Below are 20,974 nucleotides of genomic sequence, written 5' to 3' on the forward strand. Positions count from 1 at the left end.
AGGATCTGGCAGCCCTCCACCATTTAAAAGAAAAGTACAAATTTATAAAATGAATGAATGAACAATAGCAACTTATTTAGCCCGGGAGCGCGTGAAGAGCGCGCAGCCGACACAGCTTCTACAGACGTGAACGCTGGTGTCGAGTAGCATCCACTTGGATATTACTGCTGGTGTCGCGCGCTTAAGGCGGAGCTTGGCCTACATGACGTCACGGTTTCGCTGTGACTCATGTTGTCATGTGAGGCAAAGCCGGTGCGATGTTAACCGGTAGACTTGTTCAACCAGGAAATCAACGTGTGTAAACAAGAGCTGCGGTGGAAGAGTGTTTTCTTTAAATATTAAGAGAAAATAAAGAGAAAAGAAGCGTTTGACGTCACTTTCTGAATTTGGTTTCTTAAAGGTCGGGGCCTTCCTCCGCTCGCCATGGCATCCTTACTGAAGAAGAAGACTGTAGATGGTGAGTTTAAAACTTGTTTTCGGAGGGAGGCCTCGCATGCACGTTCCAAGTGTTTGAAAGTGTGCTCAAGTTCGCTTGTGGTTCGAGGATGAACATTTCTCGTGTGGAAGTTCAATCTGCCGAATGTTAAGGATCATTGCCAAACACTGCAGCCATAATACAGCTATTCGTTTCCTTCGGCGGAGTTACGGCCAGCCTTATTTGTACACCTCGGGATTCGTTTTTACTTCTTACATGGGAAATATTCAGTGCCTGGTTTAGCTGAATTAGGTGACCGAGTCTCTGGTAAAAGTCATCTTGCAAATTTGAAAGGCAGAATACCCCTTAGATCGGCACCCTACCTTTCCACGTGTAACAAAATGTATTTAATTGATCACAATGATAATCCAATTTAAAACCTCAAACTGAGTCACACTTGCAACTAGTTGTGATTGTTGTGACTTGGTCTGGGTTACACAAGACTTCAGAGGTCCCATCGGTGACAAAGTCAAATTATTAAACCGCAGCAGAAGTCGAGATGTCACTACAATGTATGAATAAGCAATTCTGGGGAGATCGGCGGAGGTAGAATAGTTTTCAAATCGTGCTCTACCTAAAAATAGTTGGTGCGCGATACTTTTGATGGGTTGCGACTGATTGTTGCACGTAACTAATCACACTTAATTTCGCCTGTCTTTGCCAGTAGTAATAATTTATACACATCATCATAAATAAGACAAAAGGGGCATATTTGTATTATTCTGTCTCATCAAATCAGGAGCATGGACTCTCTTGAAAAGAGCTGATGATTTCAAAAGGAAAATCGTTATTATTAATATTTAATCCAGTAGTGTTCTTTATATGTAGTGTTATCTTCCAGTATAAGGAAACAATCCAGTCTTTTTTCTTCTTCATGCTTCTTTTTCAGACGTTTAGATAGTTGTCCTACAAAAATTAAATGTTTAATTTGAAGTAAAAAAAAAACCCCACAATCAGCTTATTAAGATCTTGGAGATTTGTACTTGTATCGATTACATATCACCTTTAGTTTTTGTTTCTGATACTGCTATTTTGGTAAGCCATAGTATACTGGAACAATTGAAGTTTGTGTGGAGCATTTCATTATTTACACAAATTCTGAAGTGAATTGCATAGTATATTGTCTTCAGAAAGCATTTACCTATATGATGTGCTATTGGCTCTGTGCTCTGCAATGTGAATTTTTTTTCTTTTTGTTTAGATGGGTTGCAAATTTAATTTTAACCCAGGAAGCTTTTTAGTAAATCCTAAACTGGGAAGAAGCATTGGGTGAATTTATTTATTTGTAATTCTTATACTGTACTGTAGTTGTTGATAAATGCAAGGCAAATCTTTAAAGGTCTCTGAAACCAATACAAGGCTTTGTAGTGAGAATCCTTTTTTTGACTAATCCTGTCGTTGCTTTCAAAATTCTTTCACAGTTGTTTTTTGTAGACTTTTATTTGTCAGTCTTCATTCTATACATTTTCTTGACCTGTCCATACGCTGTCATTACTTCTGTTGTACAACACCTTTCACAGATGTCTGTATAGCAATTCAAAGCTGTCAAAGATATTTTTAGATTTTCAGAATCTGTTTTTTTTTAATTCTCCTCACAACATTTGTTCCATTTCAAGATGCTTTAGTGAGAATCCTTTTTTTGACTAATCCTGTCGTTGCTTTCAAAATTCTTTCACAGTTGTTTTTTGTAGACTTTTATTTGTCAGTCTTCTGTCTATATATTTTCTTGACCTGTCCATACGCTGTCATCACTTCTGTTGTACAACACCTTTCACAGATGTCTGTATAGCAATTCAAAGCTGTCAAAGATATTTTTAGATTTTCAGAATCTGTTTTTTTTTAATTCTCCTCACAACATTTGTTCCATTTCAAGATGCTTTAGTGAGAATCCTTTTTTTGACTAATCCTGTCGTTGCTTTCAAAATTCTTTCACAGTTGTTTTTTGTAGACTTTTATTTGTCAGTCTTCTGTCTATATATTTTCTTGACCTGTCCATATGCTGTCATCACTTCTGTTGTACAACACCTTTCACAGATGTCTGTATAGCAATTCAAAGCTGTCAAAGATATTTTTAGATTTTCAGAATCTGTTTTTTTTTTAATTCTCCTCACAACATTTGTTCCATTTCAAGATGCTTTAGTGAGAATTCTTTTTTTGACTAATCCTGTCGTCGCTTTCAAAATTCTTTCACAGTTGTTTTTTGTAGACTTTTATTTGTCAGTCTTCTGTCTATATATTTTCTTGACCTGTCCATACGCTGTCATCACTTCTGTTGTACAACACCTTTCACAGATGTCTGTATAGCAATTCAAAGCTGTCAAAGATATTTTTAGATTTTCAGAATCTGTTTTTTTTTTTTTTTATTCTCCTCACAACATTAGTTCCATTTCAAGATGCTTTAAAATCTTTCAGATGTAATGGGTTATTGTAACATTCACTGGTATTATGTATTTAGATCTCAGCTGAAAGCCATGATTTCTAATATTTTGTTTGTATATATGTACACAAAAAATATATTTTGTGTCTATATATAAATAAGATATGCACACACACTTATATCACTATATATCACTCAGCAAATATATCACTTAGCAAATATATCACTTTCTACTATAGTACATCTTTTTGGCATCCTGCTTCATTTTTCCTGTGGCATTTTGACTGCATGTCTTTAGAAGCTGCATTGTTCCTTGAACTGCACTCTTCGTTAACAGAAGTCTTTCTGTTGATCAGTCCTGCTATTGCTGTCAAACTTGCTTTATTCAATGTGTGTTTGAGAATCTGACTGAAATTCTTAGCTTTTTTGTGTTTGTCAATAATTTAACGAATAATTTTCCCAATGTGCTCTCAAGAGCCTTAGCCTGTCGCATTTACATCTTTAAGTTAAGGAACCCACTGTGTTGCACACTAAGAGAGACCAATTTTTGTAAAGTATCTTTAACAAAAACATTAAGTAAATAAATGTATTACCTCAGGTTGCCACAGTTGCACTGTCTTGTCTCCGTGACTGGATCTCTTCATCCGATCAACTGTAAGTATAGAATCCCGAATTTTGTGTCGAACCCAAAGGGATATGTGGGAGGAGCTTTTACGTGTAAAAAAAAAAAAGAAGCATGCAAATCTCGGCATCGCAACGTGTCATGCTTTTCTCATCCGTGTGCCACGTTTATATCGTGTCATTTTCTGATAGGCTTAGGAAAGTAAACGTCAGTAGTGTTTTTATTATAGGCATATCAGTGATAAGAAAAATTATTTTATTTAAAAGTCATTTTTTTTAACTACATTTTGCCTGTCATGTAACATTAAAGGAGAAGACATTAAGATTATATACACCTTTCAATATTTGTTGTTTATTGGTCAAAAGTAGCTTGTCTCCTTGATTTAATGTAAGGCTTCTTCCTAAAACTGCCTTGTAGACTACTTCTGCAGTGTCTTTTGTTATTTATTTGTGTGTGTGTGTTTGGATTTCTTAATGCTAAAACTGTTACTGAAGCTTTCCTAAAATCTAAGAGCTGCTTTTGAATTGAATTGCTGTAATACGATGTATAGCATGCATTTTTTTCCATTAACCCGTGTTTCAAAGGGTTTAACAGCTTTTAGAGTTACTGAGCTGTAGATCATATGCACCTTTTCAATATCAACATTAACCTAACCTAATGTCTGTGACATTATGTAGAAAGTGACAACAGGTTTCTGATATATTTTTTTCTGGCAGCTGATTAGACAGTTTAAGCAAATATTGCTAATTTAGATTATTTCATTTTGGTTACTACTGTAGAAATACAGTGGACTTATAGCCCGGGTGGCAAATAATCATTTCCAGTTGAGCAGTGCTCTTTTATGACTGAGGGATAATGCAATGATCCAGGAAAAGCTGTTCACCATTTCATGCTAGTATATGAGGTGTATACAGTAGGTACTTTTCCTGCTTTATGGAGTTTACTTTGAGCACATTTTTTTCTGTACCACATATGTTCTTTAACTGTACTGACAGTTTTTTTATTTTTTTAATTTAATCTGGTTTATTGCATGGCAAACCTTTTATAGAGTGGTAGTTAACTATAGGATTTTAAATAAACAAACATCCTTTAAACTATTTCTATGAAGTACTGTTGGCATTTACATTAGAAACAAAAAAATGCGTTTTTGAACAATTGCATAGTCTCAAAGTCGCGTATTCCAATTTTGGTTACAGCAGCCCAGTCCATGTCATGGCAGAAAACAGCCCTAGGCAGGGCAACAGTCCGTGGCAAGAATCTCTGACAAACACTTCCAGGCAGGGCCAATATGAAACCATTTAACATAATTTTCACATTTTTGGTGACATGGGAAGAAAACTGGACCACCCAGAAAAAAACCTTTGCAGACTCCTTGCAGACAATGAATATACATGGTTTTTAAACCCAAGGTCCTGTGTCAGTGAGGCAGCATGCTAACCACTGCATTATTATGCCAACTGTCATGTGTCATATTTGCTGTAATAGAGCAAACCATGACAGTTGTATATCTCTGGAAATTGTAGACATTTTGTTATTGAATACAATGTGAATTGAGAATAGCAAAATTTAAAATGGAAAAAATATATATAGTAGATTTCCCCCAGAGGATGGAATGGCATCCCACCCAGGATGGAGGTGACTTCTTTACCCAATTGGGTTGCCATGATGGAAAGATGGAATAAATAGGGGCAATACCCAGCTAGGACACCTTACAATTCCCGTCCTGATTGGGATGCCCAAAGGCTACTGGAAATGGCAAGAGAGGGCAAAAGGGAGCATTTCATCCCCCATTCTACTAGGTGGCATCATCCCTCATATAGAGTCCCAGTTAGGACACTTGCAGGGATGCATGGGAGATCAGAAGTGGTAGGGATTCCCTGGGGGACGATAAAGTTCTCTGGAGTGCTACAGTCAAGTCTGTCTGACTTGAATGATGAGCTACGAAGCATTTTCTTGTGTATACCAATAGCATAATTAAATGAAGTGGACATGTCTTGGTATGCCATCGAACTTGCATTTCTAAAAGGATAAGTCAGCAGCTTCTTGTATTACCACAGGAAATGAATGTTTATTGCTGATCAATGGCTTTACAAAGGGTAATAAAAGAGAGCAATAAAATAATGGGAACAGAGTATTTCACGTTAGAAGATCTAATACTTTACACATGGTACACATTTAACCATTTCAGACATCTGGACTGTTTAGTTGAAAATTCACTTTCATATTCATCCTTATTTTATTGCTTTTAAAAATGAAAAGAATTTTGAGAGTTAGTATTACTCAATTTGGCTGAATTAGGAATGAGCTTTTCAAGTAATTTCATAATTTAATATAAATTAAGACAATAGAAATAATTCTTCCTGTTAGTAATTTTGAATGATAAACTTTTAATCTGACAAAGGTGAAACTTTATCATATCTGTACAGTTAATTTTGCAGCAGGAACTTTATTTGGCTTGTTGCATTAGTGTTAGGTGACATAGACTTATTTTAAGCCATATTGTTCTTTAAATAGAAATTATCAGGACAGCATTTAAGCAACTGTGCATGTCAGATCTTTTTACATCTTGTAGCAGAGTTGAGATTTTCGGAGAAAATTAAGCATGCTAAATGTAACTAATTTCATAAGCATTTTGACCAATATGTGTAATATGTTGTGCTGAAATGCAAAATCAACACTTTCTCAGCATATTAGTACATGCAACACACTGCTGCATGCATGGCCAAATTCCAGCAGCATTATAAACGGTAAACTAATGGCAGTCAGAGGAAATCATACAGAGGGTATGTACAACTCCAAATCAGAAAAAAGTTGGGATGCTATGGAGAATATGTGTATATATATATATAAAAAAAAATATATATTATAAGCAGTTGACCAGACAAAACATGAAATATCTTGGGTTCATACTCTCTGCAACAAAGTAAAATTCAAATTGAATTTACAAATCACTGTTTTTTTGCATTTTTTCCATACCATCCCATCTTTTCTGATTTGGGGTTATTCAATTGCAGAAATGGACATTACCAATGTGGGTATTAGCAAAGCATCTTGGCAGCTAATGGTTATATTAAGGCTTATATTACTACATTCTTTCTAGGTGCACTGTCAACGGCTATTTACAAAAACTTTTTGTGAAGAAGATACAAGAAAATCAGGCAGGTACAGCCAATAAGGTCATGCCCATAGTTTTGGACTACATTATCAGTTGTGAGTTGAATCACAATAACATGCCACCATATAGATGTAGACTACAAGATGAAGTATGTGGTAGACAGACGTCTGGCTGATAGCCTTGCCGATGAGCTAAATGTTAGGGAAATCATAGGCACAGTGGTCATATGTTTTTTATTATAACATACTAAACATTCACTGATTACCCATAACCTATGGCTTGGTAGCATGTTTCCTTTCAAAAAATGGAAAATCAGTGAGCAGTGGATTAAAAATATCCTAACTATGACAAGAGCCCCCTGATCATGCTTGCAACGTCTGTACCATCAGCTGAGAACTTCTCAGCTGGCAATGTGAAAGTCAAGAGGCTGCATATCTGACTAACACTAGAGTACATTCATATTGTTACTATTGCAAAAAAATGCATAAAACACATTTTGGTAATGCAAACATACAGTTTGTGGTGTGTTTTCACTTAACATTAAACTTAATTAACAGAAACATTTGTAGTAATTTTATCCTTGTTTTGTCTTTTTTGTTAATCAAAGTTACTTTCTTTAATAACTTTAATAAATCAGGGTGTCAACTGTAGCTGTTGGTTATGAAAATAAATTTGCACCTTCACATTAAAAAAATACTCTTTTGGGGACATTGAAAATGTACTTCATGGATTTTGGGCTGCTTTTGAGGGTTTGAAGCTTGGGACTGACATGTTTCATACTAGTTAACTTTCATTTAAAAATTTCCTTTAAAAGTGTATTTCCTACTTGTGAAATTAGATTTTCTGTGTGCGAATGGTGGAAAGAAGACCGTAAATGAGAAAGAGATATACCACCTTCTTATGTTGTGACATTTTCCCTAATTGAAATCTGGCACTGACCACTACTCCTGTTTTACACTACAAAAACTATTTTCAGGACATGTAGATTTCTGAAGCAAAATTGCCGTGATTTCATGAGATCTTTCATAATTGTCTGTCTGCTGTTTTGTTTACATCATATTTTTTTTAATAAAATCTTTTTGCTTTTGACATTGATATTTGTAAAATAGGGAACAAATGCAGGACTGAACTGATAGATGGATAGGTTTAGAAAGTGTGTGGCTAAATAATTGATTAAAAAAATAAAAATCATAGGATATAAAAGTTGCCTAAGTAACTTTTTTCTTTAGTTTCTTAATTTATCGTGAAATCAATGCTACAAATGTAATACATCTGGAAGAAGTGATAAAATATAAAGAAATGCTTGAAGTTAATTGTGCTCGTCAAGGAAAGCACCATTTTTGGTATGAATGTATGCACCAAATGCAGTATTTTCACAGCAAAAAGCCTCCATTTCTGTATGTGGCAGTGTCAGAAATGCTGTAATGAAGTAGAAATGTACATTAAATTCTACCTAGAATAATAGGGCCTTTTAAGGGTTGAGTCTGTGGCACCCAGATCCTATTAAACGTTAAACCTCCTTCAGACAACAACTGAGCAAAAGTTTACTCTCAATAATATAAGTCAACAGATATGTTCTCAATGAACAGATTTTTCTGCTCTGCTGGTCTACTTAACTGTGAATGTTTTGAAGCTAATGTCATCAAAAAAATCTAATAAAAATAATAAAATCTAATAACAAATGATTAACTCTTTCAAGCCTCAAACTCCTCACTTTTTCTGTGAAGGAGGAAATCAAGCATATCTGTCGCTGTTGATGTATATCTCGGCAGCTCTTAGAATAAGAGGTTTTGGAGAAGCTGGAGCCCATCTCAGCAAACTGGTTCATAATGCCACTTAATGGAGTTGGTATTAATATGCCTATCCATACCTGATTCAAACGTTATACTTTAAGAAGTTTAGTCTAATCACTTCCTGCTCTGTTACCCCAGAGAAGCAAGTTCAAAAATGCTGAAACCATGCTGTATGCCTTATAAACACATCCACCGTGTTCCTCTGGATATCCTTATAAACTAAAGTTAAAATGTGTGTTTCTTCCTTTACTTGGTTACTCATAATCATCCCTAACCAGAGCCTGTACTTAGCTCATAAACTAATTTTGTACAGTATGTTTACCTAGTGTTTTAATGTGATCACTGTGCACTTAATATATTTCTGGGGCATGTTAAAAATGCTTTGGTTTAAATTAGTTTAGATAGACTTTATTAATCCCAAAGGAAAATTTAGATGCATGTAGTATCGGAGGCATATACAACAAAAATACAGACTCGCAAGACAAATAATACAATCAATCAATAGGTAATAGTAAATGTACAGTTTAATGCACAGAAATTGCAAAATGAACTTAGAGTATAATACCTCCGGGCATAAAGATCCCCTGTGGTGCTTTTTATGCCACAGTTGGGCAGTGAACCTGTGGATAAAAGTGCTCCAAGGGATCTCCTCCTGGATGGGATGGAGGGGATTTCAGTGATGGCATCCAATTTTGCCACATCCTCTTCTCCAAAAACGTGTTCAGTGTGTCCAGGGATAGCCCAGTAATGAAAATAAACTTTCTTGATAAGTCTGTTCAGACTCTGTGTGTATTTTGAACTGAATTTGCTTCCCAAGGAGGTTACAGTGTAAAACAATGCACTTACTCCTTCAGACTGTTAGAACATTCCCAGCAGCTTGCTGCATACATCAAAACCTGATAAAATACTGTCAGCTCTGGCCCTTCTTGTATGGCACCACTATGTTGTGAGACAAGTCCAATTTGCTATTTGTGTGAACCCCCTGGTACTTGTAGCTCTGTACCACATCCATGTCCTCCCTTTAAATGGTGAGTGGTCTCGGTGGCTCATCGGCATGCCAGGAGTTCTACCACCAACTCTCTTGTTTTGCAGATGTTGAGTTGCAGGTGGTTCTTCCTGCACCACAAAACAAAGTCTTCCTCAAGCCTCCTGTACTCCAACTTGTCTCCATTATTAATGCAGCCTATGATGGAACAATTGTCTGAGAGCTTCTGTAAATGGCAAGCGCTGCTATTGTACTGGAGGTCCATTGTGTAGAGGGTAAAAAGGAAGGGAGACAGGATAGTTCCCTGTGGTGCTCCAATATTACACACTACAATTTCTTACACACAGTCCCCGAGCCTCACTACTCACTCCATGATGCAGGAGATTGTGTGGACATCAAGATGCATAACCTTGAGCTTTTTTCCCAAGTCGATGAGGGATAATGTTGTTAAAGTCATTGGTAAAAATCAAATAACATTATCACGACTGTGGTGCCAACTTTGTTGAAGTGGAAATAAGTTGTGTGGAGTTTATAGATGTAGAGGATTCAGATGTTCAAATTCGGAGTCATTTCAGGACCAGCCTCTCAAAAGTACTCACGGTGTATGAAGTTAGAGCGACTGGTCTAAAGTATTTGGGGTCACTGGAGTGCCCTTTCTTTGCAACTGGGACTACAAAGGATGTTCTCCACAGCTGGAGAACCTTCTGCTAATTTATTTTAACTCAGGGAAAGGGTGAATAAGAGCTGAAGGACACCACAGAGCTCATTGACACGTTTTCAGAAATTTTGGGCCAATTCCATCCCACCCCACCCTACGGCCTTGTTTCTGCAGAGTATCCTTAGCACTCTCCCTACTTAATCAGCAGAGACAGACAGTCTAGGAAGTGGAAGGGTGTTGGAGACCACAGGTGTGATGTCAATATAGGAGAAGGTCATGCAGGGTAAAGATGGCAGTTAGGATTCCAGAATTTCCTCGGCTTGCACTCAGAGACTTCCCACTGTTGGGAATGGGCTGGACTGACAAGAATGACTCAAACTTATTGAAGAACTGGTTCAGTTCATTAGCTCTGTTCTTGTTCCCTTCCTCTGAATATTTTACAGCCTGCTTGTAGCCAGTAATAGCCATCATCCTGTTCCATACACTTCCTTAACGTTGTTCTGCTGTAACTTTGGCTTAAGTTAGTCTCTGTACTGGACTTTCTCCTTCTGCTTTCTGAGTTCTGACCACACCTGCTTGATTTCTTCCTTATATTCAAACTTGAAGGTCAGTGTCTTTGCATGTGGACTCGCTGGACACTTTATTAGGTACACATTGCTAGTATTGAGTTGGACCCTCTTTTGCCTTCAGAACTGCTGTATTCTTCATGGCATAGATTTAACAAGGTGTTGGAAGCATTTCTCAGAGATTTTGGTCCAGATTGACATGATAGCATCATTCCGTTGCTGCAGATTTGTTGACCGCGCATCTGTGATGTGAATCTTCCGTTCCACCACATACCAAAGGTGCTCTGTTGGATTGAGATCTGGTGACTGTGGAGGCCATTTGAGTACAGTGAACTCACTGTCATATTCAAGAAACAAGTTTGTGATGATTGTAGCTTTGTGACATGGCACGTTATCCTGCATGGTCAGCAACATTACTCAGGTAGGCTGTGGCATTTAAATGACACTCAGTTGGTGATAAGAGGCCCAAAATGTGCCAAGAAAATATCTCCTACACCATTATACTACCACCACCGCCACCACCACCACCAGTTTGAAATGGTGATACAAGGCAAGATGGATCCATGCTTTCATGTTACTGACACCAAATTCTGATCCTACCATCCAAATGTTGCAGCAGAAGTCAAGATTCATCAGACTAGGTAACATTTTTCAAATCTTCTGTTATCCAATTTTAGTGAGCCCATGCAAACCGTAGACTCAGTTGCCTATTCTTAGCCGACAAGAGTTGCACCCGATATGGTCTCCTCCTACTGTTGCCCATCTGCTACAAGGTTCGACATGTTGTGCATGCAGTGATGCTCTTTTGCACACCTTAGTTGTAACAAGTGGTTATTTAAGTTACTGTTGCTTGACCCAGTCTGTCTATTCTTCTCTGACCTCTGGCATCAACAAAGCATTTTCGCCCAGAGAACTGCCGCTCACTGGATATTTTACCTTTTTTGCACCATTCTCTGTAAACGCTTCAGATGGTTGTGTGTGAAAATCCTGGTAGATCAGTAGTTTCTGAAATACTCGGACCAGCCCATCTGACACAAACAACCATGCAACATTCAAAATCACTTTAACCACCTTTCTTCCCTATTCTGATGCTCGGTTTGAACTTCAGCAGGTTGTCTTGACAATGTCTACATGCCTAAATTAATCAAGTGCCTGCCATGTGATAAGGTGATTAGATGTTTGTGTTAACAAGCAGTTGAACACGTGTACTTAGTAAAGTGGCCAATGAGTGTATGTGTACGTAATTCTATAAATACTTGATTTCTTACCTCAGGTACAGTATGTGCCATCTGTCCATGCTACTGTTAGGTGTAAGAATGAGCAATTTTAGCTAACATTGCATGTGCATCTAGAATGCTGTGTAGAATTCCTCCTTTATATGATCAAACATAAAATCATATGAGGACATCAGTGAACTCTACTGCATTTTTTTTAACTGCAGGAAATATTGAATGTGTAGTGAAAGGTAAAACAGGTAATATGTTTTCGTAACCTTGCTCTAGATTTTCAGGACTAACACAAATAGGAGACAACAATAGGAAAGGAAACAGTTAGGAAAAATGAAAGACCAGTAACGGCACTATTTATGGGCCTTGTCCTAATACAAACAACCAATATTGATGTACTGAAACACAGCAGACATCTTTTATTCAATGCACTCTTGTTATCATTTATTATATACTTGATAATGCTTCTATAGGAATACCAGTAAGCCCGCGATTCACCAGCGAATCAGAAATCCAAGAATGGCAATCAGTTTCTGTTCTGTCCGATATCTGGATGGATGACATATCGTGGAGGGTGGGTGCGTCTGGGGGAATGTCATTTAATTACATAAGCATATCTGTAGTAAAATGGTCTCGTTTTGTGTTGACGTGATTCCGTTGCCTTTGCTGACACCGACTGCTGGCAGAGTGGAGCACAGCAAGTTCAGTTTACAGGTTGCGGTGTTCGTGTGCCAGACACTGAGTCTGGGAAGCTGCTGGGTTAGAGTCTGTGACCGTCATGTGATCTATATTACTATCACAGTGGATTAGAGCAAGTGTAGCTCACAGGTTGTGTTGTTTGGGCAGGACGCCGCTGCGTTTGACTCTGGACTCTGGGGCGGGCGCCAAACTGAATGACCGCTATGTGATCAACATTACTGGCACAGTGGATTAGAGCAAGTCTAGTTTACAGGTGGCGGGCTCTTGCAGTGCGGCAGTGCGCGTGACATCCATAATCGTGTACCGTTGCATAAACCTTGTTTAGTATTAAGGTTTCTTAATAGCATGACTATTGTCCCCATTTTAAGGTTACAACTGTGTTGTGGTAACCCGGCCGGGTTAATAGTGTTTAAATATTCTAATGGGAAATTAATATGCTCAGTTTCGTCTTCAGAATCAACATTGTCAGTACTTAGAAAGAGGTGGCTTTCTCCAGGAAGCAGTCCAATGACTTGGTTATTTATCTGATCAACGTCAATATTCTTTGGACATAATATAGCTCGGTGCGTTAAAAGTGGCATTTCGTCTAATGAGATTGCTTGACCAAACACCTCTGTTACTAATTCGTCACAATAAAGGCTTGAGGGATCTGAATAATATCTGGGTGAAGTTCATATGTATTGGTAAGGTTTCCATCTCCTAGTTGAAACAACCAATTGGTATATTCTGGATCTGTACAACGCATGTTTTGTACTAAGTGTAGTTTCTCAAAGTAATGGGAATTGTCTGCGTATTTTAAACTGGGCTGAACAATCGCTGAACGCACGGCATGCGGAACAATAGCCAGGCACTGTTGGAAGTCTCCTCCTAATAAAAGTACTTTTCCTCCAAATGGAATATTATTATTCATTAGACGCCTTCGTTCATTGTGTCTATCCATGCGGGCTCGTTTTTGTATTTCCATTAGTTGAGCTGTTTCGTTTTGGAGACGTGACTGTTTTGCCTCCGCTGTTTTAGAAACACGTTGTAGGCGCCTGCATTCATCGTGTGTATCCATGTGGGCTCGTTTTTGTATTTACTTTAGTTGAGTTGTTTGTTTTTGGAGCCGTGACTCCGTTAGCTATACGGCGTCTACTGTTAAGAATTGTAATCGCACTTACGTTTAATACGGAGCGCTCGTGTATTGTTTCTTTCCATCTGGTGGTGTTTCTGTGTTTTCTGTGGCTGGACTGTTAATAATGTATTACTGTAATACTGTAATGTGAGTCCAATATGCTGTGTAGTGTGGACCTTTGGGGATTCCGTACTGTAATACTGTAATGTGATTGAAATATGCTGTGTAGTGTGGACCTCTGGGGTTTCCATACTGTAATACAACCTTCGAATCCTCTCGTTTATTTTTTTGCTCTGTGGCGGGCTCGTTGCAGTGCGTTAGTGCGCATGTGCTTCAATGCACCCTGCGCTATTTTTGTGCTCAGTGGCGGGCTCGTGTGCTCTGTGGCGGGCTCGTTTTTATTTTTTTGCTCTGTGGCGGGCTCATTGCAGTGCACGTGACATCCGGTTTACAACCTTCTCGTTTCTGTGTTTTCTGTGCAGTGCAGCAGTGCGCGTGCACCTCGATGTGCCCGGCGCCCTGCGTCCATATCCGGTTTACAACCTTCGGTTAGAAATATGGATGGTAAAAATAAACATTACCTTGAGCTTTTGGGTAATTGCTATATTAGAAAGAAATCTAAGGGAGAAGGCCAGAGTGCTAGGATAAAACTAGTGTTTGAAGAGCTAAATTACATTTCTTTTAACCATTTATATTTTGCTAGATCACATTATGCGCACACACACACACGCACACACACACACGTACAATCAAAATATAGCACATTTTGTAGAAGTCATTATATTAGACCTTCTGTGCTTATTGCACTTCATTTGGATCAAAGATTGTGTGGACAAATTGTTTGTCATCAATTTATACCTCATCTGAACTTGGTTTGTTTTTATTGGTGCCACAGTACAGTATTGCTCTATGCTGGTTCTATAAGAAGAATTTACAAACTTTCAAAATTCATAGTGTTCCAAAGTATGCATAGAACTTTTGAAATCTTGTTATCCCATCTCAGAGTTTGCATGGGATACTCCTGACACTATTTTTTGAAGGCTTACTGCTGTCTGTATTTAACATTATTATTATTTATTTTATGATTAAAGTAGATATCAGTAGCCAGAAGTAACATAGAATAACTATTAATGTGCATTTGATCTATTTTTCTAATATTTCTTTTTTAAGTTTTTGAATATTTGACACTTTTAGCTTTGGAGGAACATGAGAGGGATGTGAGCATTCCTGAATTTGTTGTGAAATTACAATCATGTGAAAATTCCTTCTGTTCTGGGAGCACTATATTATCATAACAAATTTGAAACCTCCTCTTTCATAATGCGACAATCAGTCCTTTTGCAAATATTAAAAGATCAGAACTTCTCTATATAACTGAAGTTTCACTTTCATTTGAAGTATTTTGTTTAGTCACTTCTTTGAAACTTTACATAAAAAATTAAATTATGTATCATCTAGTTTAATATAGACACTTTAAATACTAGATCCCCTTGATGTACCAGTCACATTTATTTTTAATAGCCCTATTCTCCCAAAAGGCTTGGTCATTAGTATATATATCCTTGAGCTAAGCAAACAGGCGTATGATTGGTGTAATGTTTGGTAGTATCCCAGAGGAGACTGTCCGGTATGCTGTTCTACTTTGCTGTTCTTTTGACCATTAAGATAAATTTGCAATTGTTGATGATGCAAAATAGTGTCATGTTTAATACATTTCAGGTAATTGTAAAGTGCCGTAAGCAATGGTGTGGTATTGCCATGACCTTGACTCAATTTCCAGGCATTCCTGTTTATGCTTTGGGCATCTACATACATTTCAAAGCTGCTGAGAGGGGAATCCTTTTATTCCTTTGTGTGAATGATAACAGGAAAGGGAATTGGGGCTTTCAAGAAGTAGAAAGTGTTAATGAATTCTTTCCAAACTGATCTCTTGCTAGATTAATTCTGAGTAGTGTTATTAGAGTTTTGTCACAAGGGCCTTTGTATTGCCTTTGTGCTTGATGGGTAAACTCATTTTGTTTAATCTGTTTTAGTAGTGACTGCAATAGTACAGTAAAACAATTCTTGCATAGTTTGATTATTTGATAGATTAAGAAAACGTAAAGCAGATTTCCGTTGTCTAAAATCATTATTATATTTTCAAAGAGTTTTTTTGCCTTCCTAAGAATTAAAAAAGTTGAGACATCTTTAATTTGTACAGTATTTGCATCATTCAAATTTCCTTCTTGTTTTTTGCATATTTGATTCAAGTGGTTAATGTTGCTGTTTTTGTAATTATTTTTTTTAACAATAAACCCCAGCAATGGCAAGAAGAGGCAACATTATTCCTATTTAGAAATCCTGTTAGGGGTGTTGACCATCTTCCTTAACCATGTGGCTAATTTAAATTTTTAATGAGTGAGTGGTTTGACCATTGAGATTATTTTCTAAGTTATATATTGGTACTGTTTTGATCAACTAATTGCTTAAGAGGCATCTGAATGTATTTTGTCTGTGTGTATGTGCTGTGGAAGGGTGGACCTTTTTTAACAGGGTAAACCATGTTTTAGATTGATTAGTTTTTTTTTTTTTTAAGGTAATTCAGATTGTTTTAAAATTTAGTGTTCTTGTTGAGCAACATCAAATGCTTTAAGAAAGCATGATTGCATTTTGTGCAGCTTGTGAATAATTTCCAAGATTGCTTTTATCTTTTCTACCAGTTGTAGGCAAGCCTTTTGTGTTCACGTTTGACACTTTATATTGTGATGCTATTTCTATTTATAGCTAAATTGGAAGAAAATATTTTGAATTTTTACTTTCAGGTGAGAAAAGTAAAATTGTTCTCATTTTATATAGTCAATTTCTCTTTAGGATCTACCACTGTAAAAAATCTAACATTACATTCTTTAATCCACTTAATCCAAATCAGGGGTGTAAATTGCACTAAGGAAGAAGGCTGGAGACAGTGCTTATAAGGTTTACTACGTTAATTGCAATTCCCACTCGTGCCCACAACTATGATCAATACAAGGCCTTTTTAGAATTGCAGATTTACCTAACACTCACATCTTTATAATCTGGGAGGAAAATCGGTGTATCTGAAAATAATATCCACACAGACTTGGAACGAATGTTCACATGGTGATTTTCCAGATCTTGGATCTTTAAATCAACATTGCTAATGACAGCATCACCATTCTACTCTCAACATAAACCATTTTAATCCAGGTGTTTTGTACTGGTATAAGTGAATGTGGTTAAGTATATCAATATGCCCTGGAATGTTCTAGCACCCTTTCAAGGTTTTGTTCCTGCTACACACAATGTCCTGCCAGAATGGATTATGGTACCACACAACCATAAAACAGAAATTGGATTAAAAAATTTGATCGAAGAATGTTTTGTCTATTATATATTGAGCTATAATTTCCTTCCTCTTGAATTTGAAAATCCCTTTCTTTCAGGTTCAGAAATCTAACTAGACTCAACATTTTTAGACTATATGAGGTGAAAAAATTTAATAAAATGTAAGAGGTTATTTTTTCTGCGATATAAGTCATTTAAAGAAAACATAAACTTACCAGTATTTAGTAAACTTAAATTCGGAAATTTTTGGCAATATAAAAAATGTAATATTATTTACAGTTTAAAAAGTATGCAAATATATGATTTTTAAAGCAGACCATTTCTTTGTTTTAAATATCAATCATTTGTGAATGCAGAAATTGTGAAGATTATCAAGATCCATAGCACAGATACTATAGTACTGCATCAGCGTGCAAAAACACAACAAAAGTGACATCAGTTTACAGCGTATTTACCAGTATGGGCTTGTTAATAATATTTAGGGGTTTAATGATCATTACTCAAACACCAAGAGCACTGTCCTTTTTTACTCAGTGTATGGTATTTTGGTACAGTAGTTAAAAGTGCTGCCACAGTTCCAAGTCCTTGGTTCAAATCCTATCTTAGCCAATGTTGTTTGGAGTTTGCATGTTTTCATTGTATCTCTATAGATTTTTCTCTAAGTTCTCCAGTTTTCTTCCTATGTCATAACAATATCTGTTTTAGGTTCATTAATGACACTGTGTAGTAGGGGTGGGTGGTATGACCAAAATTCTATATCATGGTATTTTTCTAAATTATCCCGGTTTCACGGTATTCAACGGTATTTTTTTCCCATGCATGAGTGGATGTTAACCACATTTTCCACTGCAATTACTGGCTAAGAATAACCTATTCCACTGTCAAGAGCATTGTACATTGTAGAAAAACAACATTTTAATGTGCACACAAGTATTAATACAGGTTTGTATGGCCCCATAAAGTGATAGTTTTCAAGGGGGTGGCACTAATGAAGAGAAGGAATCACATTGCATGACAGATGCAGTCAAAATATAGAACCTTTTTATTGAACAAATTTTGCAAAAACTTAAACTATAATTTTGACAACATATTTTCAACCATCCAAAGAGGCATTTAGACTTAGTAAAATATCCAGAGGTGCTTGTCAAAAGTTATATTGTACTGAACATGTCTTAGAAAAGGAATAAATAGTAAATATTTTTTTGTAAACCAACTACACTTTCTGTTAATGTTATCAATCTCTGTACACTGACACGTTAAAGTGACTTTTTAAACAACTTTACCATCATTAAACTCCATAATATTTAAACTAATAAATAATAATAAAATAAATAATAGTATTATTACTGATAGTTGCACTGTTACTTCAATGCTTCAAGCCCAGGTGCATTACACAGTATTCACCAAATTAAAACAAAATAAAACAAGTGCAACTTGGTGATGACATCTTTACCAACTGAACCATCCTTTAGGCAAACTGCATTAACATGGACTTGCTTCAAGCTAAGCTATATGCATAAATAATAAAACTGTAACTTACATTTATAATGCTATTTGTGGTATAGCCCTACGGAATCGTATTAGGGCCATGGTGAAGAAAAAAAAATACTGACACAGGGAAGAAAAAAACAAATTATGTGTCGAGAATAAAATCGACATTTCCACTTTACTCTCATAGTTTATTTCATAATTAAAGTAGAATGTCATAAACTAAACTTCATCCTAAAATCAATGTTTAATTTACTAGATTTTCTCAAACCCCGTCATAAGTTAATGCAGCACATTAAATGCTTTGTGTTAAGTGTTCCCTGACCCAGTTGTTATTCATTACGCTTCTTAAACTGACTTCCTCTGCACTAACAAGAGACAGCGATCACCGCACAGAATCCATTCACTTCATGATATTCCTGCTCTCTGGAAATTTAGAATGCTAAGATAAATACTTGATATCATTTTCATGATGAAATGCCTTAAAGCAGGTATTAAACATGCACGGTAGTGAGGCGGTAGTGCTGCTCCCTCGCAGTAAGGGGTCCCCAGGTGTATGTTCAGTGTAGAGAACTTTATGGCAGGTGTGACGAGGCTCCAAAAAACTGGATGTATGAATGGTTATCGCACAGGTTTAGCTTAAATATTTTGTAAATGTTGGGTTTGTGATCTGATGGTCGGAGACACAAACACAGAATTAAATGGATGTTCATCTGAGCGGGCTTTCTTTATTGCACGCGTGCCGTCTCTATCTGACGTACCAAAACCCCAGTTCCTATCCTTCCTTTTTCTTTCTCCACATAACCAATAACCACACGATAAACGTCTTTGTGAAATTATAACTAGTTATAATCTTAGCCCACGGAGTGTTCAGAACTTTAAAAATATCTTCGTTATACATGTTTAATTATGCCATCCATTCAGGGTTATGCCCATCCCTGAACGAGTCGCCAGCACATCGCAGGGTGAATACGAGCAGAACATACACGAGCAGGGTCAATATAGCATAGCAAAACCCCACATCCTACATGAATTTGAAAAGAAACTGAAGCACGCCGAGTAAACCCACCAGAAAAACATGCAAATACAAGGCAGGGTACACCCGAGACACCCTTGCTGCGAGGCAGCAGTGCAACCTCCACGCCACTGTGCCCCCACATGATTAATACATACTTAAATGCATTTCATCATGAAAATTATATCAAGTATTTATCTTAGCATTCTAAATGTTCAGAGAGCAGGGATATCATGAAGTAAATGTATTCTGTGTGGCGATCGCTGCCAGCGCCTCCTCAGTACAAGAGGAAGTCAGTTTAAGAAGCACGTACCAATTTAACATGGCTCGGGGAACACTTAACACAAAGTATTTAATGTGCTATATAACTTATGACGGGGTTTTAGAAAATCTAGTAAATTAAATATTCATTTTACGATGAAGTTTAGTTTACGATGTTCTACTTTAATGACAAATTATGAGAATAAATCAACATGTCGTCACACTATTACACAGTACCTAGGTACATTACACTGTATTGAAAACAAATAAAACAAGTACAACTTGGCTTGCAGTATTATCCAGTAGTATAGAAACAGCATTTACACATTTGAACATAATGGTTCACATCCGACTTTTTAAAACCAAAGTATCTCCAGGCTACGGAAGCTCTGAACCAGGCAACAGACGTGACTCCTTTTTTTCTGCAAAAGTTCTTCCGTGTCATCATGTTCAACTTTATCGTCAGCTTCAGTTTCGGAATGTTCTCTGTCCATTTTCACCATGCAATACCTACACTCTGCGGTGGGTTGGCACCCTGCCCAGGATTGGTTCCTGCCTTGTGCCCTGTGTTGGCTGGGATTGGCTCCAGCAGACCCCCGTGACCCTGTGTTCGGATTCAGCGGGTTGGAAAATGGATGGATGGAATACCTACACTACCACTACTTATTTAGCAGTGTAGCAGTGAAAAAGATCCCCAGTGCAACATCTCTGTGTTTAGCAGTGTAGCAGTGAAAAAGGTCCCCACTTGAACAGTTTCCCACTGTGCCACGTTCCAAACGTCGTTTAGGCAATTTAAACCGGTGTTGCGGTATAAGAAAAATCCATATCATAATAAGAATAAAAAATGGTTTTTGGTATGAACCGGTATACCGCCCAGCACTACTGTATAGTATCTATGATTTAGAGGGTTTTAGTACTTCAACACAAGTCTACATATTGTTTTTGAGAAAAGGGGTTTATATTTTCCATATTTATTTTAAGAGAACTCCTACACAATGTCAAATTTGATTGTGCCATAGCCAAGTAACGCTGGCTTTGCAGGAGGATTACATTTCTTGATTAATCATTTCAATTAGAATTGTAAGATTTGGACTAGTAGTACTAGGGTGTTATACCATGTTAGCTATTATGGATGTGGTGATTGCATCTTGCCTGACTTGCCTTAAAAAAGCTTGTATATTGTAATCTTTCGAGTTAGCCAATAAAAAGTGTAATTTTGCTTACCTTCTCACCTT

The 20,974-nt window shown here is 37.0% G+C and overlaps 1 protein-coding gene across 1 annotated transcript in view; it reads left to right on the forward strand.

Moving 5' to 3' along the window:
• Positions 1-214: 214 nt before the first annotated feature.
• The window catches only part of chmp2ba (charged multivesicular body protein 2Ba), a 100,479-nt gene continuing 79,719 nt past the window's right edge, over positions 215-20,974 (forward strand). Inside the window, exon 1 of the mRNA XM_028799850.2 lies at positions 215-457. Within this exon, the coding sequence (XP_028655683.1) occupies positions 424-457 (34 nt within the window). The 5' untranslated portion in view covers positions 215-423. The remainder of the gene's footprint in view (positions 458-20,974) is intronic.

The sequence above is a fragment of the Erpetoichthys calabaricus genome, chromosome 4, assembly GCF_900747795.2.
Source record: "Erpetoichthys calabaricus chromosome 4, fErpCal1.3, whole genome shotgun sequence".
NCBI classification, from domain to species: Eukaryota; Metazoa; Chordata; class Cladistia; order Polypteriformes; family Polypteridae; genus Erpetoichthys; species Erpetoichthys calabaricus.